Source organism: Psittacula echo (assembly GCF_963264785.1).
Source record: "Psittacula echo genome assembly, chromosome: 6".
NCBI lineage: Eukaryota > Metazoa > Chordata > Aves > Psittaciformes > Psittacidae > Psittacula > Psittacula echo.
This window is the reverse complement of record NC_137743.1, coordinates 62,646,746-62,674,449: the sequence shown is the minus strand read 5'-3', so window position 1 is coordinate 62,674,449 and position 27,704 is coordinate 62,646,746. Positions and strand designations below refer to the sequence as shown.

The 27,704-nt window shown below is 37.3% G+C and overlaps 1 protein-coding gene across 2 annotated transcripts in view; it reads right to left on the bottom strand.

Annotated features, from left to right (window-relative positions):
- Positions 1 to 27,704, bottom strand: part of SLC4A10 (solute carrier family 4 member 10) — a gene marked incomplete at both ends in the record, with an annotated part of 157,760 nt that overhangs the window by 71,806 nt on the left and 58,250 nt on the right. For both annotated transcript variants that reach the window (XM_080620348.1, XM_080620347.1), the window contains 3 exons: positions 4,892 to 5,030; positions 14,076 to 14,222; positions 25,894 to 25,975. In XM_080620348.1, the coding sequence (XP_080476474.1) occupies positions 4,892 to 5,030; positions 14,076 to 14,222; positions 25,894 to 25,975 (368 nt within the window). The remainder of the gene's footprint in view (positions 1 to 4,891; positions 5,031 to 14,075; positions 14,223 to 25,893; positions 25,976 to 27,704) is intronic.

Sequence of the window (27,704 nt, the reverse complement as noted above, 5' to 3'; positions counted from 1 at the left end):
CTTACTATGGACACATAGACAAGAAAAGTCTAAATCATGAAAACAGCTTTAATTAGAGTTTATGGTGTCAATCAGACATAAAATCTTCTGTACAACACAAAAATCCATAGGAAATTACTGCTAGTGCTTGAATGGTCATTACTGCCATCATGATCATCTCTGAGTTTCATCAATTTGAATAGTACAGTTCTATGTGTTGTATCCAATTTCCTACTGCTACTAAAACTTATTTGTTTTAACACATTATAGAATCATAGAATAGTTAGGGTTGGAAAGGACCTTAAGATCATCTAGTTCCAACCCCCCTGCTATGGGCAGGGATACCTCACACTAAACCATGCCACCCAAGGCGCTGCCCAACCTGGCCTTGAATACTGCCAGGGATGGAGCATTATTGTACATTATCATACATTAGCAACATTATCATACGTTGTTATTTAATTAGCCAATAGGCTAGTACATAAACAAGTCACGCCCACCTGTGAGAATTCTACATTTGTAATAAACTTCCATTTTGTAATCTTCTATTACATGAGTTTACTCTTCTCATCAAAAGAAAATCATGTTTATCATCTTTTATCTTTTCAGAAATACCGCTCTTATGTCAGATAATCCTAATCTAACATATGAGAAACAGCAGCAGAAAACATAAACCAAACAAATCTCTAATCTTACGTGTAGTGGTTCAATTCTAAGTGTTCAAGTGGTTTTAAAAATCTTAATACCATTTTAACAACCCCCGGATTCACGTACAAGATTCAAGGATAGAAACGGGTTTGAAATCCAAATTCAGGCATGATTTGCCAATTTGCTACATTTCTTTAGTTTTTCAGAGAAAAAGACAAACTTTAACATACTTATTTTTGTAGTTTAATCTCTTAAATTGATGTGGTTGATACATACAAGCCTTTCATAATTTCCCAGAAAACACAATCACATTAGTATATTGAGCTCATGTGTCACATGTATCCCCATGTGCTTTGAATTTATTTAGAGCTACCTTAGTTGTGTCTGATCACATAGTTTTCTTTTACTGGTAAAAACTAGCACAGGTGTATCAATCACATAGTTTAGTTCCTCTGATGTCATACTTTCTGGAACAAAACAGGCCAAGAAGAGTTTCAGCAAGGTATGCCACTGTAGGAAAAATAGTACTCAGATGTGTTTGTGTACACATATGCATACATACATATGTTATATCTTCTAAAGTCATCAATTTTTAGGAGTTGATAAGAGTGGGGCCACTTCATTGTAGACTCAGTTACATTTTGGTGCAGAACACGAAGTTGGAGACTTTAACATGATCTATTTTATAGTTTTTTCTGTCTGCAGCAAAGAGCTGGAGTATACATTCACAACCTGCTCAAGAGTCAATGTATAAATGTAATCTTACAATCTCCACATGAGTTTTTGCCTGCCTATGCCAATTTGAAAATGAACAAGCATATCAGAGACAAAGCAAAAGTGACAAACCTGAATTTTTTGTGACTTAATGTCTTTGAAGAAAGTTCCGATCCACGGAAGATGCATTTTCACTTCATAATTTTTCCCCAGTTCATCCATTTTGTACTCACTATTAATAATTTACTTTCCAACTATGGACAGAGGTTTATTTTCATAACTGGGCTGTTTCATTAAAATTCATGCCTAAACACTTTCCTGTTGGCACCAAAGTGTCTTTCTATTTTCCTTCTTACCATACATTCTTTTCTGTTCCAGAAACATAGTGATATTCTCCCCAAAATTTTCATTTTATATTAGCAGATGAGTCCTAACAGTTTGGGTAAAACTTGCTACAAATCAGGCACTATTTTCCAGCCACAATCAGAAGAGGTTATTAGGATAGATTTTAACATGAACTGCTTTCCTAATAGCTGCAATCTGCAACTATACTATTGTGTGTATAAAATAAGTACAACTGGTTTGCGTCAATGTGCTGCTCTACAAACTTACTGGAGATATTTTTTTCAGAACAGAACAATCAGGCATTCTCCTCCCAAGAAGTATTAAAACTGATTTTTATTGATTTTAAAAAGAATGTTTCTTCTGGCTTGAAATCAATTAATGGGGGGAAAAATAGTAGATTTTATCACTGTATCCACATAACTAAGTTATTCCACGGATAGGAAAGCCTAAACCATATCCTGGAATGGAACAGGCTGCAATAGCAGTGCACTTTTTCTTGTTCTTACTAATTAATCTTCAGGAATGCTTTTGCTCATAAGAGATGTTGAGGGTTAGGGAGGGAAGCCACCAAGCTTCAGTCAAATCCTATCCATGTTTCCCTTTGATATGTTACTATCTTGATCAAATAAGAACAAAATGTCCCAAATATCTTGAACAAACAGCATAAAACTATTTTTTAAAAATTTTAAGGCTGAACTGTTTGTGCACTTTCAATCAAACAGAAAATATGAAGATGCAGATTTACTGCAGCAGACTGAACCCAACCCTTCAGCTGAGAGCTTGGTGAAATAAATACAGAATCACTTAGTGCCATCATTCTCATTAAACACAATTAATGACCTCTATCATTTGAATTTTAATCCATCTACATGGCATTATGTCCAATGCCAGACAATAAGATTTACAAATACTGCTAGTGGCATTTTTCACACAGATGGAAAACATGTAATAAGGCTGGAAGAGCAACAAACTCAGGGTGCATCCTTTCCATGCCATGCTTTTAATCAAATTAGTACCTTTGAAATCCTGAATCAACCACTGAAATTGAAAGTGATCCAGCGTGTTAGTTTCTAAGTATATGATCTTGCACACTGAACACCATCCCATTTCTATTACTCAAAGTCTCTTTGTTCTTTGTGTACAATATCCTTATTTATTTCTAGAGTAACAATACCTCCCGATTTCTTATCGGCAAGTTTCATTACTACAGTCCTAGTTTTGTCATTCAAAAATAAAGCTATTTACGAAGACTAATTCTTCAGAAGTTAGTTGTCACTACCTTCCACACCAATAGTTCAATATTTCAGCGTGACCTATTGCACCTGTTCAGTTAGTTCCTTACCCACTAATACGATTTTACACTAGAACAGTTTAAGTAATAAATTCCCACTGCTGTATCATAACAAATGCTTCACTAAAATAAAGATCTGTTTCTTCTTTGTCAGAAAACAAAAATCAATTATCTGATTAAATAGCATTAGTTAGTCTGACATGATACACCACTGTATTGCATTTGATCCAATTTTCCACTTAGCTCCAAGTCTACAATTATTCTTTCCTTCACATATTGTTCTAAGCCTTGCATAGCTCCAAAATCTGACTTTCAGGCTTCTGATCATCCCAACCAATTTTATCATTTTTGAACAGTGCTGCTGCATTTGCTATAGTACAATAACACACCTGAGAGATTCATAGGAAAACAGGATTCACCATATTCATGAAATGCATGTTCTTTCATCTCTCTATGATGGAATTATTTGCACAGATAAAGCACTTTGACTGTTGTCTTAGTTTTGAATTTGGTCATTTCACTGCCATCTCTTCCTTTTCTAACAGCCAGCCACCCCATGTCAAATGCTGTCTGCAATTTTTGGATCCAAAGTGAAGATCATTTATCATGACCAGTTCTTTCTGCATGGCAATCAAACTCTTTATTTTCATCTTATTTCTAAAGTTAAAGAAATTTTTAATATTAGCGATTATACTTCACTTTTGTATTTTCTGAATATAGTTTTCTTGGCTGCGGTTTGACGTCCTTTTTCAACAATCTCATCTTGCTTCTGTTAAACATTTTTGATTCTTTAGTTCCCAAACGACAACTGGGAAAGGCTGTATATACAGACAGATCAATCCCTTTATATAGACAGAAAACCCTTGATTTCATATATTCCTTTCAAATTCTATCCTATTTATGTTCATAAAAATTGTTCTCATTTTTCAGAAACACAATTCTGTAAAGCACTTTTTTTTTTAGTTGAACTAAAGAAGCTTTTTCCCTGCCTAAAAGTAACTTAAGCCATGGTGATTTTTATTATAATCACAGTAGAAGCCAATACTCTTCTTGGAAGGTTCTATATATTCTTAATCAGTATGAGAACACTGCAGATGATGAACTTGATTAGATTTACTCTCTCTGAATATTAATAAGATTAGTTAGGAACATTACTACATTCATTTTGCAGCACAACCCCTATATGAGAATTTTGTACATGTTAAGATCTATATTTAGCATCTGTCTATGCCTCTTACAGACAGATAAGGAAAGGGAAGGTCACAGAAAATTCTGTGTCCCCCTTGGAAACTTGAAATTTGCAGTAAAACTAAAGGGAAGATAACAGCCATATTCACGCTAAGCAGCCAACATATGTAGTTCCTCACAAAATCCAGGACAGGGGGAGGGGAAATAAAAACCTCATACAACCAGAAACAAAAACAAAATAATCCAAAATTGAATACTCAAAGTCCCAAAATCAACTGTTCATTGATAGCTAGAATATGTAAAAATTTTATTGCTCCAAAGTAATCTCATTCCTCACTTCAATCTTTTTATAATGGAAATTTTATCTGTTTCTTGATGATTTAAACAGAATAAGAAGTTTGAAAGTTTTTCAAAATGATGAGCTAAAATATTAATAAAATCACTAATTTTTAATTTATATATATATAGATGATATGTTTACTTTGATATTTTTTTCCCTTGATATTCACTCTGACCTATATTACATAAATCCAGATCAAAACATTTGGCTCCGGGAAACAACAAATACTGTTGTAATACTAGCAGTCCAAGGATTAAAATTATGGTTTTATTTAAGCTTTATATCCAAAATCTGTTCCTGAGCTCACCACAGCTTTGAAATCATTCCTCAAAACACCAGCAACCAATAGATACAGATAATTTTAAAAAACTCACGAAAACACTCACCTTGCTGTCTCCCTCCACTCCGCATCCTCTCCTTCGCGCCAACAAATTTCATCAAGTTCAGTAAAAAGATCATGAGGAATGTGCTCCTCATCATCATCTTCTGTACCCAGAATAAACTGCACCCTTTGTGATGGGGTATCTGGGGAAAAATAAAAATATAAACTCCAGAACACCATTTTTATTTTTCCAAGCAAGCAAATATTTAAAATTTCATGAGATTATCAAGACTTTTTCACCCCCATCACTTAGTGCCACACAGAAAACATGATTATAGTTATGCTGTAAAAACATTCACATACAAACACCTTCAGACTGAGGCCTCTTTATTTATCATAGTTGTCTAGTCTGCTAATTAAACAATCTCATCTAAAGATAGAATGTGATGTACAGAAATAGTGATTATTGGAAGCTGGAATGGTATCTCACAGAAAATAGACAGCATAGATAGCAGCATAGATATTGCTGATAAAACTCTTTTACTCCAGTGTTACAACTACTCTGCGACATCTGAAGTCTAAATCTGCAGATCCAGTTCAGCTCACAAAGCTGGTATACGAAATGTACATTGTTTGTTTTACCTTTTCTGCAGAAAGAAACCAGAAAAATACTCTATAATGTCAATATACACTGGGAAGTTCAAAAAGAATACATTACCACTTACACAACTACCACTCCCTGCACCTTTGTAAACTGTTTCTACATGGTTAGGCTGTTACAAATGACGAAGTCATTTATCCGTCCCAATTTCTCCATTTTATTCTTCCTATCTCTGTCTTCCCTTTACCAGTTATTTTTCTTCATAACCTTTCAGTGCAGACCACTAAATGCATTTTAGAGAAATACTATTCATTTTTCACATCACTCAGAAAATTTCCAGAACTCAAAAGGCACCTTAACATACACGTATATTCAGCGTTCATAGCTCAAATGTTGTAAGGCTTTTTAAAAAAATAAAATCCTATTTGTTTATTTAGATGCAAATCTCAAATGAACAAGCTCTGGAGGAAATCCAGTCTCTCCAAAAATACACGGTTCTTTTTTCTGCTAATGTAGTTTATATTTCTAAGAGGAACCAAAAGCCCTTTGTAAGAGCTGATAGGGTCCAGGCTGCCAGTTAACTGAAAAACTGATTATCCAGCAGAACAGCTCAGCAATTCCTTGAACACTCTCTAAATGAAGTTCTGTTCTACAACTGTATTTGTAAGACAACCTACAGTATTTTCCATCTAGCAGTGAAGAGCATCTCCGCATAGGATCCTCAAACTCTCTGAATTTTGGAAAAACTGAGGTAATAGACTCACCAAATGCTAGTTGAAGGGCAAATACAGCTCTAATCAAAAATAATTAAACGGGCAGTCAATACAGAAGATTAAATTCAGCAGTAAAGATACCTTTTCTGGTAGCAGTAAATTTGCTATAGCAAAAAAATACACACAGTACCTGACAGTTTTCACTTAAGGTCTATTTGTTTCAGCAGAGTGTAAAGATATGGTACAGTCAAAGCTACTTACTCCTTCACAAAGCAAGGAAATGAAACCCAGGAGGAAATACTGGACAGAAGGGAGAGAAAGATAGGCTCAGATACTACTAAGCTTTAGAGGATGGAACTGCAAGAGGACAGCCAAGGGGACAGAAATTACTTGTGGTGAATCATTGAAGAACAGCAATAACATCCTTCACTTCACCCTTTCTTTTGTTACTCTCTCTCTTACTCTTCAGTCCTCTTTTTTCTTTAAGACCATTTCAACCTCTATTCTAGACCCCTTCCAGCCTCTCTTTACCTATTTCTGTTTATTTGGGGATTTTTTTAATTCTTTATGTTCTTCATATCCACATGTTGGCATATTCTGGAGAAGGATAAAGTAAACACAAACATCAAGATTTAATCCGAGACTAGATAGCATATTCTGGTCAGGAAGGGTGCAACTTGTTAAGACTATTTCCCAAAAGGAAAAAATTTGGTGACATAAGAACTTGCAAAGGGCAAGTGCACATGACAAGTAACAAAACATGGAGAACAAGCTGCTTTAGTAGAGAGCTGGACTGCAGTGAGAATCTGAGAATAAGCATTGCCAGGAACATCCTGTACTCTTGATAAAATCAGCACTAGAACTGATTTACAGCAACAGCTACTATTAAGTAATAAATGAGTAGTGTTGTACAGCAGAGCTGCAGTTTTATGAAAGTTATGATACTCATTCAAATGCACACTTTCAGCATGGCAAGGAAAGCAGAGGATCAGAAACCTCTTGAAGTCAGGTGAGCAGTAACGAGGAAACATGTTACTACTGTGATCTCTTCTTACTGGGTCTTCTGTGTAACACAGCTACTTCACTGACAACACTGAAGAATCTATATATATGTTAAAATATGCACTAAATTATCTTCGTCCTCTTTAAGACAAGAGTAAAACTAGCTTCTAGATTCTGGCTAACTTTCTTTGCTGCTGTAATTTGTACTGGTGTCTGAAACCTGTAAATCATAGGTGGAGTTTCAGATGCCAAGCTGGGAAAAAAAAAAAGAAGATATTGTTTGCTTCATAGTACAATAATTTTATTTCAAGGGCAAACTCCTAAGAAAATTAAACAATAGGTAAACAGTAAAATTAAAAAAGAAAATCTGTTGGTTCTACTTGTAAAACTAAGTTAACAGGATACTCATGTGAGCAATGCCAGATGGATTTGGCTCTTATTCATCAGAGTAATAAATACCAAATATGTCATTAATGTATTATATGGAAAATGAGTAATCTATGATTCAAAAACAGTATGAAAGAAAACTTCAATTGGTGACTGTCAAACTGTGATAACTTAATCTTCAGTCTAGAAGCATAATATTTGCAATTTAGGACACTCAATGTTTTTGAAGTCTGGGAAAACAGAAATCGGCTTGAATACTATCTGTGTCTATCCGTATTTCAAGTAGTACAGCCAACATTAAAAAAATGTTTTATTATTGCTATTTCTAAAAAACAATGAAAGTAATCTAGATTAAGCTAAAAAAATAAAATGAATGGTACTCATTTGTTACATTAGTATTTCTATAACTGCAGTTATTTCATATCAGAGCACAGAGGTATTAGAAGCAATTAGAACTCGAGTTCCACAGTAAGCAGCTGCTGATTCTCCCAAGTAAATGGCTCACAACCACCTCAGGAAATCCTTCAGGATAAGCTGGGACTGGGCACAAAGTCTGCTACATGACAGGCACAGGAGTACCATCAACAACCACCCATGCTTGGCTAATAAGCCATCTCAGTAAGGAAGAGCCGAAGCAGCTTCTGTTTGCTGTGGCTCCACCATGGGAGCCTCCTGCCAGACTTCGTGTTCCTCTGGGCTTGCATTCACATCGTATGTGCAGCACTCACACAGATACCCAAACTACCTCTGACACATCAAATTCATTGCATGCATAGAAAACCTGAATATTTTAGTTTTAAAACCTGTATAACTCTACTGCTTTGTCAAAAGGGTAAAAATTAAGGCCTGGTGCATAAGCTCTTGTCAAAAGCACAAATTCACACTGGAATTCAGAGCTGCAGAAAAGTGACTCTGCAGCAACCTGACATACTGCTCACTACAAAGGCTCTTTCTAAAGTCATTAGCATCTCTAAAATGAAAGCAAGATACGGGCACAGACATACCAAAACAGTTGAACTGAAAGCCAGAAATGCTAATAACCTAACTCCCAGAGGGCAACACAATGAGCTGCTCCCTGGAACAGCGCTGCATGGAGGTAGGGGGAACAGTGGCCTATATCACCATCCCACCTTGCAAAAGACAGGTAGGAAAGAACCACAACTGGCATTTTCCCCTTTAACACATCCCCAAGTGCAACCACAATTCTGGGCCAGGCCTGCTCCCTCTCACCTAAGGGAACAAGGTTTCTGGGATAAGAAAGCAGGATCATTCTCTGCCCCTCCACATAAATGCATCCCAGCAAACAACCTGCTCCATTGCACCAGAGAGACCTCCTCCTCAGCACACACCAGGATTTCCCCTGAGACAAACCACCCCACCATCAGTCAGAACTGCACACAATCTGTCCAAGCCATACCACAATCAGAAACACATGTAAAATGTATCCAAATTTTGGCCTCTGCCCTTAGTAAGCTCCAGAAAGCGTAAAAAGTGTATTTCTGGTAACAGTCTATTATCTCAATTGTCAGAACAGGTTTCTGTATTTCTAAGCCTGCTGAGAGCCTTCATTTAAGGGAAGTATTAGTGGGCTAATACTTCTTATTGGGGTCATTAAATGTAGGAGTGAAAATTTACATTTTCGACATTCAAAAACATGTTAAACGTTAAAATAAAATTTATATTACAGAAGTTCACATAAGGTAGCAAACATCATAGACAAAATGGAAGAAAGTATTCCCTTGCTTCCTTCTCTGGGACTTCAGCCCTATATGTATAATCTTGTTTCAGGAAGCTCTCTCTGCATTTTCTTCCCATTAATTGTTCCCATCACATCAAGGCTACAACAAATAATCTTATATTTTGGGTCTGACAATATGGGCAATTCCCAAGCTTCAATTATCATCTTTTTGCTAGACACTTAAAACTGAAGTTATGATACTTTATATTAATCCAGATTTCCTGCAATCTGTTCCACAGCTGCCCAAAGACTCAAATTTCTAATTCCATTGTTCAGCATACAAAGCCTATAATTAAGGTGAGGAGTTTCTCTTAACAGCCCTATTCTTTACAGAAAATTAAATTTGCCCCATTAATACCCCTTCAACATTTGAGGTTAGCTACCAAATTGCCAGCTGAGTCCTTTTATTACACTTTCTTCAAGCCCCTCTAGTAACCAAGAGAAGTTCCCCTTTGCAATTCATTTTTATTTGCATTACCTTCAAAGAGACTTTTCTGAACTGTGCATGTATAGTCTCCTGTTAGCATCACCTCCAGAGCTGCTCAGCTTCCCTTGCCACATCCAATAGCATGAATTACAAGTTTAAGCCTCTTTAAAACTAGACATTATCAAAGCCAGATTTCTTAAAAGAACAAACCAAACCTTGCACAAGCCTCAATAGTATCTAGTCCTAGAAAACACCACAGGAAAATGAAATCAAACCCCAGTATCCACAGCTGTGCTCACCTCACTCTTACAAAACCTGTCCTTAAAGACACCCTGCTGAGAGCTAAAGTCTTCCTATTCCAACCCATTTTAAAACAGAAAAGTATCTTTAACTCATGAGCGGAAGTACAAGAGAGCAGTTTCACTGATTACAGGCAAAATAATCAGACATCAAGAAAATACTGAATACTGCCACTAAAATCAACGTGCATACCAAGCAAGTGCAACCTAACCAGCCAAAGGGAAATCTGTTGCAGACTTTCAACACCACCATGACCAATAGCGCTGATGGAGCAGTCCCAGACAGCTTGTGGCCATGCAGCCCACCAGGGCTGTCACGCATTGCCCTTCCAACAAGCTGCACAAGGAGCTACTCTAGGCTAGAAACAGCTTTTTTATTTTGCCAAACTAGTTTTAATTTATATTAATTCCCTAATTTAATTCACAGAGCAGCTGAAACACTTGACCCACACAAAAAGCTGTGGAGGAGGGGAGCTTAAAGGGGGCATGAAACTGGGTCTTTAATTACAACAGCAGCATTTCAGCTGGGAACAATAAACCTCTTCAATAAAGCAAATAGCCTTACTGCATTTTTAACTAGAGTGAGTAATTTCACTGGATTTCTGCTTTTCTTCCAAAAAGTTGTGAGGCAAGTTGGTGGAAATCCAGAATAACAAAATCACTTTGCTTTCAATTTTTACTACCCAAAAAAGCCTCTCCATGAGCAAGCCATGTAATCTGCAAATTACGTGATTCAAAGACACATCGTTATGGCAAAATGGAAACACCTTGCACAACCTCATCTCATCAGGAGGCAACAGACAGACAATGAGAATCAGGTGTGGTGAAAACAGAAATAAAACTTGAGTAACTGATCTGTGCCCCCCAAAGGTCACATTACCTATATATTCTATGTATTATTTGTCTACAAGCTCTGAATCTACAAGCACACTGAGAATACTCAGGGTACCTTTGAAAAGTGACAGTAGGAGGTCAGGAAAAAGCTTATGAGCTGCCGTCAGAATATTCTAAAAAATCTGTTCTCTGCAAACACCTTATCTCAGAAAGTAGCTGGTACAGCTTTCCCAGACAGGACTCAAAGAAAAGTAACACAAAGCTTCCAGTCATGGGCATTACACTGAATACAGGTGTTTTCTAGCCATGCCGATACAAAGAAAACTGTTTAAGAAATTGTTTTTCACTGGATAGCAACCTGGTGGCACTTGTCCACTGAGTGGGGCCTGCACAGTCCCACAGCACTATGTACTGCACAGCTCCCTGAAGCAATAATAGCAGAGCAAGATCTGCACCTAATGGTACTTCACAGATGAAGTTATACCTTACGAAGTTATAGATTATGACAAAAAATAATGCTTCATCCCATGCTTGGTTTAACTGAGCAGTCTGGAGCACTTCATGTCTGAATATTTCAGGCCTTTACTTGTTCCAACATCTCTATTATTTACTCAGTTGGTGCATCTTTTATTATAGCTCCTTTCATACTTCACTGCTTCAAAACACTGCTAATTTATTCTCCTGTACGTAGAAATCCAATTTATTTTTCTGACTTACCTCAAAGCACTGTTTTCTATCAGCTGCACTCACAATGCTTATTTCCTCTGGTTTTATTCTTGTACCTGCTCATTGCAACATTTTCTTTCCCTTCCTCCCTCTCAGTTCTCAAGAATACAGCCTCCTACCATTCAACAGAAATAAATACGTTAAAATGCGTCTAGAGAAAGGGGCAGCTAAGCATTTCTGCGTGTTCAATTAAATCAGAATGATTCACAAATTAAGGGACTATTTTGGATCCGATCTCTTAGGCACAGTACCTCACAGTAAGTTATGCATCAAGAGTAAGAAATGCGTTTGTCTTCCTTGCAATTTCCTTCAGCCTCTGGATACTGTTACAACCTTGTGGTCACTGGGAGATGAGAGCTAAGAAGCATTACTGAGGTTTAGTGGATTCAGATTTAGCGTGAGAAGTATCTGTTGCTCCCTCTGAGTAAATAAAGCATAGAAAAACTATGTTTATATTCTCTTTAAAGGAATGCTTTTCCCCAGGCAGCACAACCACATGTTTGAAACTCCCTATAAGGAAAATCCACTGTAAAAGCAAGGATGTGGATATAGACTACAATTAATCCCTGTATAATTTTGTCTGTCTGTTTGCTCTGTGTTCAACCCTTCCGTCACTGTATAACTGTCAGATTTACCTTCATAAGACAAATCCCTTCCACTGTTGTCTATGCGATGCCACATTTCTGCCCAGCTGGACAGAAGTCAATGCTCAAAGTCTGGTTTTCTGGCCAGTCAGCCAAAGGGAAAAATCCTCAAATTTTCCTAAGTAGGAAAAATTGGATACTCACAGACTTTTCTGAATGTTTGGTAGTTCTGCATTTGCCTTGTTTCATTCATTATCATCCAAGTATTTTGCAGAGTATCTTCAGCATTCTGGATCCAGAGACTACGTCTGTATCTTATGTGTCCTGGCCTTTTTTATAAAAATAATAATTTATGTTTCTTACACACCCCTTAATTCATAGTTGTAATACCTTTACAAGTGAAAATGTGACTTGCAAAAGTGCAGTCCTGTTACTTCAAACAAGTATGGCTGTAGAAAAGTGATGTGAACAACAATTTACAAATGCACTTCAAAATCACTTCAAAATGCACTTGCATTTTGCTCATCAATGCTCATTGGAGCATTCTTGAACATAGGCTGATTTTAACTTAACACAGAACTGTGTTGAAAAATGCATTTTATTGCACAACTGTCAAAAGATTATTAAGGACAGATTCAAGCAGGTTTGGTGTTTGGGGCTTTTTTTTTTTATTTTGACATTAGGAAGGACACAAGCCTAGGTCTCCAGAAGTTGAAAGAACAGAGCTAAGTTCTCAGCCAAAATGTGTCACATACTGGCACTTAAATAAAACCAGATGACTTAACATAAGACATTGCTTCATAGTTTAAGATATCTCACTTCTTGGCTAATGTAACTTTCAATTGTTTCTTTTCAATCTGACATTATATGTATATATGCATATTCTTTTTGAAAACTATTTTAATAATTTATGAACTTTGCTGTTTTCCAAGAAACTGGATTCAATACAGTATTGGGTCCTTGTAAATTTGAAATACATTCTAGACAGAAACACCACAGCCAATATCTACTGAGTCTGAAAAAGGCTTGACTTGGTTTCATTCTCTGTAACCATCAGCACTTATAATCTACTTGCTCCTGATCTTTCTACATACATAATACAAATTTCATATTAAAATGAAGTCTTACCATTACTATTCTGTAACTTGAAATTATATTGGCATATTACCCTAATGATTTAAAAACATTCTTCTGTTGTACACTTGACAAATTGTTTTCTGTACAGGTTCCCACTATATTTTCAACACTTACTGGATATTTCAGCACATGGGCTTTTTAGTTTTGAACAGCAAATAATATCCGCATATGTTTTGAAACAAAGCTTGACTAATTTATTCATTACTACCTTTTTCTGTTCTCTGTAATGCTTTTTAATTTAAAATTTTGAGAATTTTAGGAGTTTTGTATCAGGCTCGTTAATGGAAAAGTATTTTTTCTTGTTTGCTCTCACATCCTCAGCAGACTTATCTCACAATGGCACATTATGGTGTCATGTAAGGAAAAGGCAAACACAATCTGGATCACAGTTCACATCTGATAAAACACTGCAGCTTCAGTAATATGGACATTATTACAAAACAGTCTATAGAACCACCACTCCAGCATCCAGCACATTATGGTTTTAGAGGCAAATACTCCAGAGCCTTCACTGAGGGCAGCTGGTGCCATAAGGTGCTCAGCCCTTTTCAGTGGTGGTGGAAGTCTACCTTTAAGAGAACACTTATGGCCCATCTCCTACAGTAGTAGAAATTACTGAGATTTCTCGTGTACTGACTGTCACTGTCTGCTGTACTTCATGAGAGGAACAAATCTTGGCTCTCCAGCAGAGACTGGAGAGGTTCTGGTGGGTTCTCCAAAACCCCACTACTAATGGTACCCAAGCCGTAACAAGGTAAAGTATGCATAATCAATACTGATGTTTATTATTAAAATCTTACCAAATGGAGGAGACTCTCTCCCATCTTCTAATCCTGAATCTCGCTCTCTGTCTCTCTTTCTGTGTTTATGCCCACGGTGCCTATGGCGTCGGTGACTTTTTCTTCCACCCAGTGGCACATGAACTCCAATGAACAATGTTCGATGGCCTACAGGGAAAAACATTTACCTTTTAAAAAGCGGCTGTGGCAACATAAGGGCAATAGTAATAACCATAATAGCATTAGTGGTATAATAATCATTAGAACTGTGTAATCATATAATATTGATTATTCCAATGTCATAGTCATAACATTTTTGATTACAATAATGATGATGTAGTGGCACAGGTATACAATCCCTTGATAGAGGTCATACTTGATACAGTCCTTATGATGCAGTGCCAGATTTTTAAAGTTTTTTCTTCACATTTGCATCTCTGTGTGTGAACTTTCATTAAAGCTAGACAGGTGTTCTGTAAAATGTCTTCCAAAACAGGAACATGAAGAGACACATGGATCTCTTTGCATTGAACATTTGGTGAAGTTGCTGTTTGCTTTGTGTGTATAGGAACTTTACAAAACTCATTGCTATTTATGAGCCAAACCTTGACAGAATTCTTGTGGGAAATTAACTGAAGGGAAAAGAAAAAAAGAAAAAAAAAGAAAAAAATTACTTAAAAAACCAATAAAACGCTCTGAAAGCTAGACTGCAAAATCCCCATACAATTTTATGTGCTCACTTAACAAATACATTACTGGTAGCTTAGGGTGCTTTCGTTTCTTTTATTTCTTAAGATACATAAGAAGGTATATTGCCATGCCTACCACCATCTTTGAGCCTGAGGAATTTTATGTTGCTGATCAAGCCCAAAGGTTTAGCTCTTAGCTATGTCAGATAACAAGATCAGAGCACAGTAATTTATTCAGGAGGGGGAGAGCAGAAGGGAAGCAATCACAAAGTACCACAAAACAGAACAAATGGGAAAGGAATCATGACTCAATACAGTCAAGTCTCCTACAGTTACTCAGCAGAAAGACACAGTCCAGATTACTCATCTCAAATAACATTTATTTTCTCCTTGAAAAAAGCATAACACAGCTAGCAGATAATTGCTGCTTTGCTGTAATCATTCAGCAGCATCAATCATCCAAAAAAGGTCAAGAACATTAAGCTAAGGTAGCATGTGATCTCTAATCCCATGGAGACTCCAGCAGGGACAGAAAACAGTGCAAGGCAGCATTTGTCACAATACATCAAAAAAATTCAAAGCTCATAGGAATTCTCTGCAAAGGTGGAGCCAAAAAAAGGTGGAGAAAAGGCCTGGACACCACACCAGTTACCTCCTCAACTTTGATGCATGCAGAGAAGACTAGAAAGCAAAGGCATCAATTTTTAGGAAACTATTCTTATAGAGTCAGGAGATTTTTCGGAACCAAAGACCACGAACTGAAATTGTTGGGGTTTTTTTTACTATTTATTTATTAGATGCCTCTTTCTTCGTGTTTATTACATTTAACCCAAGAAATGGTTTAATGAGAACTGATGGCTTTGGTGTATTTCAAATGTATTGCAACCAGTAGTTCATGAAACACTGAAAAAAGTATTCCATAAAAAGAATTCATTAAAAAGATACCAAAGGACAGTAATGTAGTATTCAACACTTCCTTGTCCCCTTCCTTGGGGAGAAAAGAAACCCAAAACATTTTGAAAGGAATAATTTCCAGAGGTGCAGACAGATTGCTTTTTTAATTCAATAATTTAATACATCCTGCTGCTTTGTGATAGAAGTGGGCATGATGATCCTCCAATGCATGACTGAAGTTCTGTGCCACTTCAATGCTCAGGTTGTACCTGCATCAGGAAAAGCAGGTTCAGGTTCACACACATTAATTCCCAGGGCTGAATCCAGGACCTGAGTCCAGACTGTTCTTTATTCAGTGAACTAGAAAACAGGCCCTAAAATGCCAGAACATTCATGTATGTCTGAATACCACAACAATTTTCCCTATGCAGAAAGAATTGGTTCACACTGAAAAAGAAAACAGGAACCTGGAAACCAAAATGGATAACCAAGAAAATGCAAAATGGATCTTCCTTCTGTGTGAACCTACTGAGGCCAACAGAGTTCTCTCAAGGTATAATTTCAATAAACATAGAGAAGAATCTAGATCCTCGCAACACGGTTCAGTGAAGCACTAGAACAGGTTGACTTTTTACAAGGGCATGTAGTGACAGGACAACAGCAAATGGTTTTAAACCGAAAGACGGCAGATTTAGATTAGACACAAGGAAGAAATTCTCTACTATGGGGTTCGTGAGACAATGGAACAGGTTGCCCAGAGAAGGTGTGGCTGCCCCATCCCCGAAAGTGTTCAAGGCCAGGTTGGACACAGGGGCTTGGAGCAAGCTGCTCTAGTGGAAGGTGTCCCTGCCTGTGTCAGGGGGGTTAGATATTAGTGAGCCATAGGATTTATCCTACGGTCTTCCTGAGCTTTCTCAACTAACCTTACCTTAACATCAACAGAGTTTTATCATGGAAAGACTATGATTTTGTTCCTGCAAAACCACACTCTGAACTAAAATATTGATTTATTCCAGATGTACCTCTAGGAAAGCCAAACATAAACACATGCTTAAGTATTTTAAGTATTAGGATTTAGGAGCTAATAATTTTTAAAAACTGAACCTCTGAGAAAATAAATTATTATAAAATATTATCTACAGTCTGAAAGCTTATTAATGAATGCAATACACTGAATTGATCTGCTCTGCAATGTCACCTTCATACAGTGTTACCTGGCCACTGTCAAATTGTATAAATACTGCTTTTAAAAAAAGACTGGTTTTAATCAAATTGCACATAGCTGGGGAACAAAAACCATAATATAAGGTTAGTTCAAATCCACGCATTTATAGCATAAGAGGCTTTGACCCCTTGTGGCTTACCTTCAAAACATCAAAACACTCCTTAGGTAAAAATATTTTAAGGATTTAAGGCATAATGACCATTTTTATAAAATGTGCTTTCTAATTTTTATAGGATTATATTAACAAACCCAAATTATATTATAAAATATTTAAAAGGAATCATGTTAATTACATTTAATTTTCATACAGATGAAAGTATATAATAGCATACGTAAAGATCAGGATTTCCCCTAAACATTTGCAGAAAAAGCGTACTGTGCTATAAATATCTCCACTTTGTGGAGGTATGAATTCTATGCCCTAGAGAAGACAGATATGAAATATACATTATTAATATGAATACATCTTTCAGAGACATTTCTCAGAATAAAATCTAAGTAGAAGGGTCGTTTGGGGTTACCGTATTCCAAAGAAGAAATTTTTCCTTACACCTAAATTTTATTTTAAGACCCCAACATTAAATTAACAATCTAAAAAGCCAACCTCAGAAAATAAAATACTTTCTGCACAGCCCTTGAAAATTACAGATGTAACATCTAAAACTGATTTTCAGAATCTGGCATTCTGGGTCATTAAAACAGAAGCTTGCCCTAGCCACTTATCTTATTCATTAAATAAATGGAAAGGAAAGGAAATGTAGTGGGATTTCTAAAGCCTTGAAAACATGCACCCATTATAATTTATGGTGCTTGATGACTTCACTTAAGAACCTCTGGAAATCTCATTAGAATTGTTTGAATGAATGTGACATTGCAACAGAAAATGGAGATCAAGAGAAAGGGATGCTAAATGTTTCCTTTAATTTAGAGGAATTAAGATCTTTTTAATGGAACGCTAACAGTACAGATATTTTTGCCCCAGTGCCTCCCATTCTTCTTCCAAGCACAAATTTAACACAGAAAACACACAGCCATCCGGTAGGAAAAAAAAACATATAATCTACATTTACCTCCCTGCTTCCTCACCAGTAAAGTTTCCACAGGCCTCCATGCTACACCATTCATGAGGGACTCAAGCAGGTACTTTAATTGCTCCTTAGTGAACCAGCCAAGGTGATAACTACTGTATAAAAAGTGACTGCCCTGGATGTGAATGTTTGTGAGTGCCAGGTGCACATGGTACATCTGCCTGTGCTGCCTTCAACCTGGAAGGTTCTGAATCTGCTTTAGGCACCTACTGAGACCAAGCCTTTCAGATCCCTGCTCACAGGCATGACATGAAGGGGCAGATAACGGAACAGATGGGTCTTGAAACACCTCCAGAAGGAGGAAAGGCAGACTTCTGTGACCTACTAAGGAAACACACTGCAAAGTCAAGATGCCTTGAGAGAGAATATTCTGCCAGTGGTTTGAGCCAAGTCTCAAATCACTGCTGACCTCAGCAGGACTGCAGGGGTTTCTTCCTCCTCTGGAAAGAGTGCTTTGAAGCCTCTTTTATGTATTGCCAGCTACAGCTGAACCTAATGCAATTTTCCATCCTCTCAAAAATGAACAGTGAGTAGAGACAGAAATCCAGCAGTCCTTCCTTATAGAAGAAAAAGTGATTATAGTGAATTGTGTAGGAGTAAACAATACATGACTCATGATTCGTTACTGTAGTGCAGCAGGGAGGCAGAGCTAAAGAGAAAGCAGAAAGGACAAAAAACAATACTTCCTAAACCAGTAGTTACATTGCTGTTTGTGGTTATGGTTTGCTCAAGGGACATTTTTCACCTTTTTGCCATGCTGTAATTTGGAGGAACTGCCAAGAAAGCCTTCACAAAATTTTTACATCATGCATGCAACTTATGTTTTAGGTTAAATTACAGCAGAAATTATATAGAAAAAAAAATAAACAACAACAAGAAAGACTTAAGGACATACTGAATATGGAGGATAAGTGCATCTCATTGAAGTCATTAAAGTTAAGGACCATTTAAAGAGCCCCCATCAATCATTGCCCTCCTGACAAATCTCTCCTTTTAACAAAACATTTTTCCAGGTTGTGGCTGAGTTAAAAAGTCTTTTTAACTGTACTTCTGTTCATTCCTGATTTCCTCACGTTGCTCCAGAGCAGCCCAGGTATTGTGTGCACAGTCCTATCACGACATCAGGCCTCAAACCTTGCCAAAAACCTCAGCAGACATAGAATGTGAACATGTCCTGCAGAGTTATTCATGAATCCTCAAGGCGAACCATCTTCCCACAAACAAGGGACAAGAGACCCACGTGAAGGGACAATATGAAAGCAGGCTAATAAAATTGGGGCTGTTCAGCCTAGAGAAGGGAAGCTGTGTGTAGACCTTCAGCAGCCCTTCAGTATCTGAAGGGGGCCTACAAGGATGCCAGAGAGGGACTCTTCATCAGGAACTGTAGTGACAGGACAAGGGGTCATAGATTCAAACTGAAACAGGGGAAATTTAGGTTGAATATAAGGAATAAATTCTTTACTGTGAGGGTGGTGAGGCACTGGAAAAGCCTGCCCAAGGCCTGGAGCAACCTGGTCTGGTGGGTGGTGTCCTGGTCCATGACAGGGAGGTTGGAACTAGATGACCTTAAGGTCCTTTCCAACCCTACCCATTCTATGATTCTATGACTCCAGGTGATTGCCAAGGCAAGAGTGCAAGCATAGCTCAGCAGAATGTGAGATCCTGACAAATATTGAGAGACACAGGAAAAAGAAGTCAAAAATAGAGAAAGATGTGCCTTAGAAACAACAAATGGAACAAACTAGAGCATGTAATACCTCACAGGCAACAAAATGAAGAATTTTGTGCTTATAAAGCTGACATCACAGGCATAGACTAACCTGAATCTTTCTCCAGCTCTTTACTTCCACAGCTTATATTCTACCCCTCTAAGTCTAATAAACATTGCTGCAAGGAGCATGGGCAGGTGAGAGTGCACATTAGGATAAATGGGGCATCCAAGGGAAGCAGAGGCAAGGAAGCTTGGAGAGGGGATCTGTACTGATGGGGTAAAAAATTATTTGCAATAAGCTATACCAACCTGTCAGTCAAGGGGAGGGGAGATCTTGGTCAGTGTTGCTGTCTAGCCAAGCAGAACTAGTAACTGACTTGCTTCTACACAGGGGCAAAGCTGGATCAAAGCCAGCAGGTTAATAAGATTTATCTTCTCTCAGTCCTGTGAGCTGCTATTAACTCTCAGGTAAACAATATTAGTGGCAGACAGGTCCACTGTCATGTTATTTCTATAAGAAATGTCCAGTCTCTGAGAATAAAAGGCTACTCCCAGGATCTGAAGCCATTCAGATTTTCACTAAATAATATATGGAGATTAGAGTTCAATCACAATGACTTTTACATATATTAACCCTAACTGTGTATATTGAAATTGTCATTAAAATGATTTTTTGAATTACTGTCACAAACTGGAAGAAATCTAGAAAGTAATATTAACTAAAATAACCATTTTTAAAAGAGAATAATTAAATACTCCAGGATTTCTCTTTTTTTGGTCAGTAGAACAAAATCTACTACCAAAATTAATCTTCAGGCAGGCTGTTAAGTACAAAATATCTCTACAAGCATGCTAAACATTTCAAATTAATTTCTCATTTATTAAGTTTAAATCCTCAGCTTTTGCATCCTATTCAGTGTTGTTTATTTCCTAATTTAGCTTGAAGTCTTTTGTGACTTTCAGTAATCAGTCCACATAATCTAAATTTTGTCAAAAGTGTCGGAATGAATAATCTGATGTACAGTGATTTATATACTGGATACGGTGTGTTACGCATCCTGAGAGACATGAAAGATGACAAACTTGATTTCCCATGAGACAAATTTTTCCCACACCACTTAGGCAGATAAAATGTATGAAACATAAAAAGCTTAAGCAAAATCTTGACTTCTCTGAATCAAGGATCATTTTGTGATTTCCTCCAACAGAGCCAGAATTCATCCCTAAACCTCCACATAATAATCCTATCTTCAGGCATCTCTCTATTGAAGCTTCTTCTCAAACCACAGCAGTTCTGAAATCCTGCCACAAAAATCCAGATCTGCAGCTGAACACCACTAACAAGGACAGCCATGGAACACTTTCATTCTCAGGTAATATGGTGGCTGTAAGCAAAATCCTTTAGTGAGAGTGCACTTAGTGCCAATCCTTTTGCGTACCTATATAGTCCAAAAGTTGCAGCACATGGAGACTGATCCAAACATTTTTAATCTATGAGTGAAAAAGTAGGTATATATATTTTGTCAGAAAACTGTTACTACTGAACATCCACTGAAGCAATGGCAGACAGCCAGAGATGGCAACAGGGAGTAAGCTGAGTGCAACTGTGCACAGCTGTTTATGAAAACTTGCCTACCTGCTCCCAGTTCATGTACATGTACAACCTGTCCTTTTGCAATTAAGTACTTTACTATCCAGAATCAGTGCCGAATTCTCATTTAGGAATTTCACCACTGATCTGCACACACATTGAAAGATAACGTGCAAAGTATGTGATTAAAACCAGGGGAGATAGGCTTCTTGGTTTGCTTTTAGAAATGCCTTCTCTGTCCTTTCATTAATGCAACAGTCGGACAAATGACCTCTTTGGTATTAGTTACCTATCTTGACCTTACAACTCAGCATAGAATCATAGAATAGTTAGGGTTGGAAAGGACCTTAAGATCATCTAGTTCCAACCCCCCTGCCATGGGCAGGGACACCTCACTCTAAACCACGAGCAAAAATGAATTACATGATAAAAATCATCCATGCTGAAAATTTGAATGCCGAAGTTCTGCAAACAGTCTACTTCTGAGGCACTTAAATAAAATGATACAATTCGAAGTACATACTGCAAGCATCATTACTGGCACTAAGACAAGCACCACACCTCTTCTGTTCCTGTAAGTACTGCAGTTCCTGTCCTATCTCCCCAGATTTTCATTATACTGCTCAAGGAAGATAAAAACACTGATCAAAAGAGACTAAGGCAAAATTCTGGTCATGTGGATGTTCTTCCAGGCAGCATTAATCACCAGGATATTTTCATGCTTTCAGCAAGATACGTACTTGCAATATATTTGCACAATGGCTGTCCCAAAATACAAGTATTTGCTGGGCCAAGAAATTTCAGTTAGAAATTTCAGTACACATTTAAACCAGTACTTCTGACATTTGAATGCTGATAGTCTAAAATTAAAATATAGAAAAATACTTACAATTTTAAAATTTAAACAGAAGAAATAGAATATTGATTTTCAGATTTAAAGAACCTTTAGTTCTTCATATGAATTGCAGGTTTTGAGATGTTGCTGATATGGTGCTATTTAAACTTAAACCCTGTCAAAACTAGTCTTTGCTAGAATATTCAGTAACTAGCTATTTATATTTTTAAAACATAAATCCAATTAAGCGTCTGTCAAAGAACTAATTAGATAATACATATTAATTATCTAATTATATGATTTTACCAAGCTATGCAATTAGCACCTGATTATATAATTTCATATTTTATATCTGTTATGTCATTATGAAAAAGGTAAGATTTCAGCAGAACCCAACACAATGCACATTGGATAAAAATAAGAAAGTCACATTTGTGAGTCACATCTACTGCTTCCAGATGGAAAAGTGCCTCAATGTCCTGCAAAACAAATGAACATGCTATTAACAGCAACTGGATATTAAAATTCACAATCTTTTATGATCTTTTTATGTCATTTGGTATTTCTGGATGCAGTTATATATTTATACACAGTGATCTGATCTTAGATTGCACACGAAATTTATCTGAGAAAGCTAACTGCGTTATGAAGGATTCTATATTGAATAATTGTTAGAACATTAGGGAGCAGTGTGATTTTATTTTAAAGGACAGCAGACTCATTGGCTAGCTACAGAATGTTTCAGTATTCTAAACAATTTAAACTCATGGAAAGACTGGGGGGGTGTCACTGTCGTGTTCTAATTTCTATTGATAATACCCTAGGAGCAGATTTTTGAAAGAATATTTCACTGATATTTCACAGGAGCAACTCTATATATACAAGATGGTGGCAAAAAATAGCAATGAAATATTTTTTTGTCCTGGGTTCAGCCGTAACAGTTATATTTCTCCTTCTTATATTTCTGTGTGTATAGTGCTGTGTTTCAGCTTTAGCCTGAGAACAATGCTGATAACACACCAATATTTTAGTTGTTACTAAGTAACACTTACTCCAATCAAGGACTTTTCAGTCTCTCATGCTTTGCCAGTGAAGAGAGGCACAAGAAGCTGGGAGGAAGGAGAGACAGGACACCTGACCCAAACTAGCCAAGGAAGTATTCCATACCACAGCACATCATACCCAATATATAAACTGGGGGGGAGTCACCTGGAAGGCCTAGATTGCTGCCCAGGTCAGGCTGGGTATCGGTCAGTGGGTGGTGAGCAATTGTATTGTGCATCACTTGTGTTTATTGGTTTTTTTAGCCTTTCCCTTTTTAGTCTTATACTCTCTCCCCTTGTTATTTCCCTTATGATTATTATTACTGGTGGTAGCAGTAGTAGTTTTGTGTTATACCTTAGTTACTGGACTGTTCTTATCTCAACCTGTGCAGTTTACATTCTTTTGATTCTCCTCCCCATCCCACCAGGAGCCAGGTAGGAAGAAAATGGAAAGTGAGTGAGCAGCTGTGTGGTTCTGAGATATCAGCTGGGCTTAAACCACGACATTTTTAAACTACATACTTGTTCAAATTTTGAGATGAAGCTTCAGGTTCCATGCAATCACATGTGGAACATCACAGTCATCCTGATTTCCTCAACACCTGAGTCTACCCATGTGACTGGCTTAAAGATGTCATTCTCTAGAAAGTTGTACATCTCTATAATGCCACCTTACCATCAACAGTTGTCGTGGTTTAAGCCCAGACCGTAAATCAGAACCACGCAGTCTACTTCCCCCCACACACACACACCTTTCTTCCCTCTGCTTCTGGAGGGACGGGGAGGAGAATCAAAAGAATGCAACTCCCACGGGTTGAGATAAGAACAGTTTAATAACTAAGGTATAACACAAATCACTACTGCTACCACTAATAGTAATAATGATAAAGGAAATAACAAGGAAGAGAATACAACCGCTCACCAACCGGTACCTCGCCCCCACCCCGCCGTGATCTAGCCCTTCCGGGAACTCTCAGTTCTACATCCTGGGCATGACGTGCTGTGGTATGGAATACCTCTTTGGCTAGTTTGGGACAGGTGTCCTGTCCCTGCTTCCTCCCGGCTTCTCCTCCTCCCTGGCAGAGCATGAGACTCACAAAGTCCTTGGTCAGTCTAAACATCGGTGTTATCAGCTCTGTTCCCAGGCTGAAAGTCAAAAACACAGCGCTGCAACAGCTACTAAGAAGGAGAAAAACTGACTGCTACTGCTGAACCCAGGACAACAGTAAAATGACTCGGCAAAAGGAATTTCTTGGGGTAGGATAACCCAACAAAAAATTCTGTGAATCAGCATTATGGAGAAGGAAAGGCAGAGAGCCTGCATTCTTCCATCAGATGTTTCTCTAAGGACACCAGATACAATAGTTTCACTCTGCCCAAAGACATGATCAAGGGACTGAATACTACAGAAGACTAAGTGTGAGATTCAAAAACAAAAAAGGGGGTTGTGCTCTTAAGTTCAAAATTGTCATTGCCAGCCTGATTCACTGGTAGCCATTTACCCCTGGAGACACCAAAAAACCCTAAATGCCACTCCAGAAACATCTTACCTGATATCTACCCTTGCATGTACACAGACTTGCCACAGACTGAGCAAAGAGCTACCTATCTTATACATACTACACTGAGTGGCACATCCTTCTGTAAGAGATTACCTCATACAGACTAACACATTCAGGCCCCTTTCAAAATGCTTTTTGAGGCACAGCTGAGAGAAGCAAAACAGGGAGCTGCTATGTATCATGTTGATATTCACATGAAATCATCAATATGGCCATCACGTAGCAGAGAACATGAAATTTAAACAGCCAGAGAGAAAGGAGAAGAAAAAAAATATTCTATGATTCTATGATGAAGTAATCAAGGGTAGGCATTCAGAAAGCTCGAGTTCATGCACAGATAGAGATAACTCTATTTAGACATGAGGCAGGTAACTTTTCAGATGTAGGAAGTTCAAATACACTCCAGATCTTAGTATTTCACTTTGGCTAGTTCTTGTGGCTCTGTATGACAAAGACAAGAACCTTCTACATACCACCACAAGAAGCTAACAATTAAAATCAGTAAGTTCCAGTCTCTGGGATGGGATATTATACGTGCAACAGAAATTCAGTTTCATCCAGTAGTTACTCAGTTTCATCCAGTAGTTACGATTTGGGGGAGGGACAGGTGTTACACAACTTCATACAACAGTGTAAGTACAGAATAATTTTGGGATCCACTAAACAGAGTGAAATGTGACTCTGAGACTATCTGAATTATTAGGCCAACATGATAAGACAGTTCTCACAACTTCTCACTTTCTTCTACATGACGTTAGGTGGTTTCTGGAGCTTGTATTATCAAGCATCTGTACAATATGTGTCAGTTCAGAATGTTTTTGTTCAGCTGAAGATGCTGCTAGGCAACTAGATGGGGACGGTAAAGCAAGTGTAGAAGCCATTATACGTCCTAAATCATCAATCCTGTTTGCATTTACATATTTCGAAACTCAAAGGTAGAAAGACTTATCTAAAGTCATACACACATGCTGACAGGACTTGATTATAGACTACTGAGAACCAGCAAACTCTTTCCACCATCATCTCTGAGCACCAGTGTGAGAAGAGAGTAATATTTCTCTTTTTAAAATGAATCATAAGATTATACTCTCTTGCTCACTCTTTTTGCATCCCTGCTCAAAGTAAGTTTACACACTGGAATTGCATCTCAGTACCTTCAGAAAAAAGAGATAATGTAATGCACAGAAAAATTATCTCTCACCTTCTAGATCTTCCTTTTCAAAATGTGTCTTGAGAATGGAACGAGTTCCACCTCTATCCACAACAGCCTCTTCATCATTCCTCTGTAAAACAGAAAAAAGAACAGGTAAGCTGCTTCTCATCTGGAAAATTTGGAAGCTTGTATAGTATTATGACACAAAAAAGCTTTTAATATTTAGTATTTCCTACTCAGGAACAAAAAAGCTTTTAAGAATATAATTTTTCTCATTAAAATCTATTCTTTATGCCTCAGTTTTTACTGAAGTAAGATTATAGCTAACTGACGTGAAGAAATGTTAAAACCTGCAAGATGATGAGTAAACACTGGTTACTGGGAACTAAGAAAAAGATGAGTCAATAGGAAAATGAAAGAGATGAGGGAAGAAATGTCTGGTAGAGGCAGCTTTATTCTTGTACTCTTGAAGAAAGGGGCTGCACATGTATTTTTGTCTTTTGACCAGGATCCTGAGCTACATATAGAATTTCCAAATTATTAACACAAACACTCCCTATACTTTGGCAAAGCTAGAGAATTGACATCAATTACCATTGACAACATGGTAAGAAAGAATACTTTAATACCATGAAAACAATTGACTTTGCTTACTGGTGAATTGCAAAGGTTTTGCTTTTCTTTACAAACACCAACTGTAATTACAATTAAGGAAGAGAGAAAAAGTAATAGTAGAAAAGAGAGAAGCTGTTCTTCGTTAAGAACATGTATTTCTTGTTTAATTTTATACTGTGATCATACATGCATTTTAACTATTCTCTACTGCACTGTGAATGCACCACGTGATGTATTAGTCTAAAAAAGCTGCAGAAATTAATTATTGTGGTCACTTCTGACACAAAGGAGGGAAGGGGAGGAAATCACATTTCCCTAAGCAGAGAAATCTTTCGGGATTTCAGCAACAGGGCTAAAACAAATATTGGCTTTACTATGAGTTTGACTTCACCAATTGTAAAAATACAGTTAGTAAACACAGCCTGTATTTCACAACATGATTTAGTGTGGTTCCCAGTAAGTGATGATGAAGAAAAAAAGGATGAATTATACAAAAACATGAATTAATGTATCACGAATACATATTTACTTGTCATTAGTGAAAGGGGTTTAGTAAGCAATATTAGAACTAGAACTGCTTGATTCCAGTATATAAAATTCATATTTTAATGGATGTCTGAAGCAAGGGAATTTGAATATCAATGTTACATGCTAAATATCTATATCTATATATAGAATGAAACCAAATATAACAAGAAATTAACTACATAAGCATCTCTCCTTAAAGAGCAGATGCCCCAGGCAAAAAGATTCACATCTAGAGCTGGATGTCATGCATTCCGGATGTAAGTTTTTGTTTCAGGCTCCTCTCTTTTTTAAAAATAGCTATCGTGCTGTATCTATGTTATATAGAAAAACCCTGGAAATGTGTCAGCTCCAAGCATCTGGGCTGTTAAAGAAAGAAAGAGAGACTTAAGAGTGTTACAGTATCTTTACTAGAGCTTTCCCACAGATAATAGTATATAACTACAATCTGGCAATGAGAAGAGGCCTTCTATTGAAACTGGTTTGTCTTTTAATAATTTAGAACCTAATAATCTATTAAGGTGTACCAGGGCTGTATAATTTCACACAAACCATTTTATCATCTTAGGTAAAAATGAATCCATTATTTTAAGCAGTTTAGACACAACTGGGCGTTCGTTACGTTGGCATGATGCCATGCCCCTGGGTGAATGGTTAGGCAGGATGCCAATGTCCATATTTGTACTGCAGCCATATCAGAAATAGTGCTATTCTAGTAT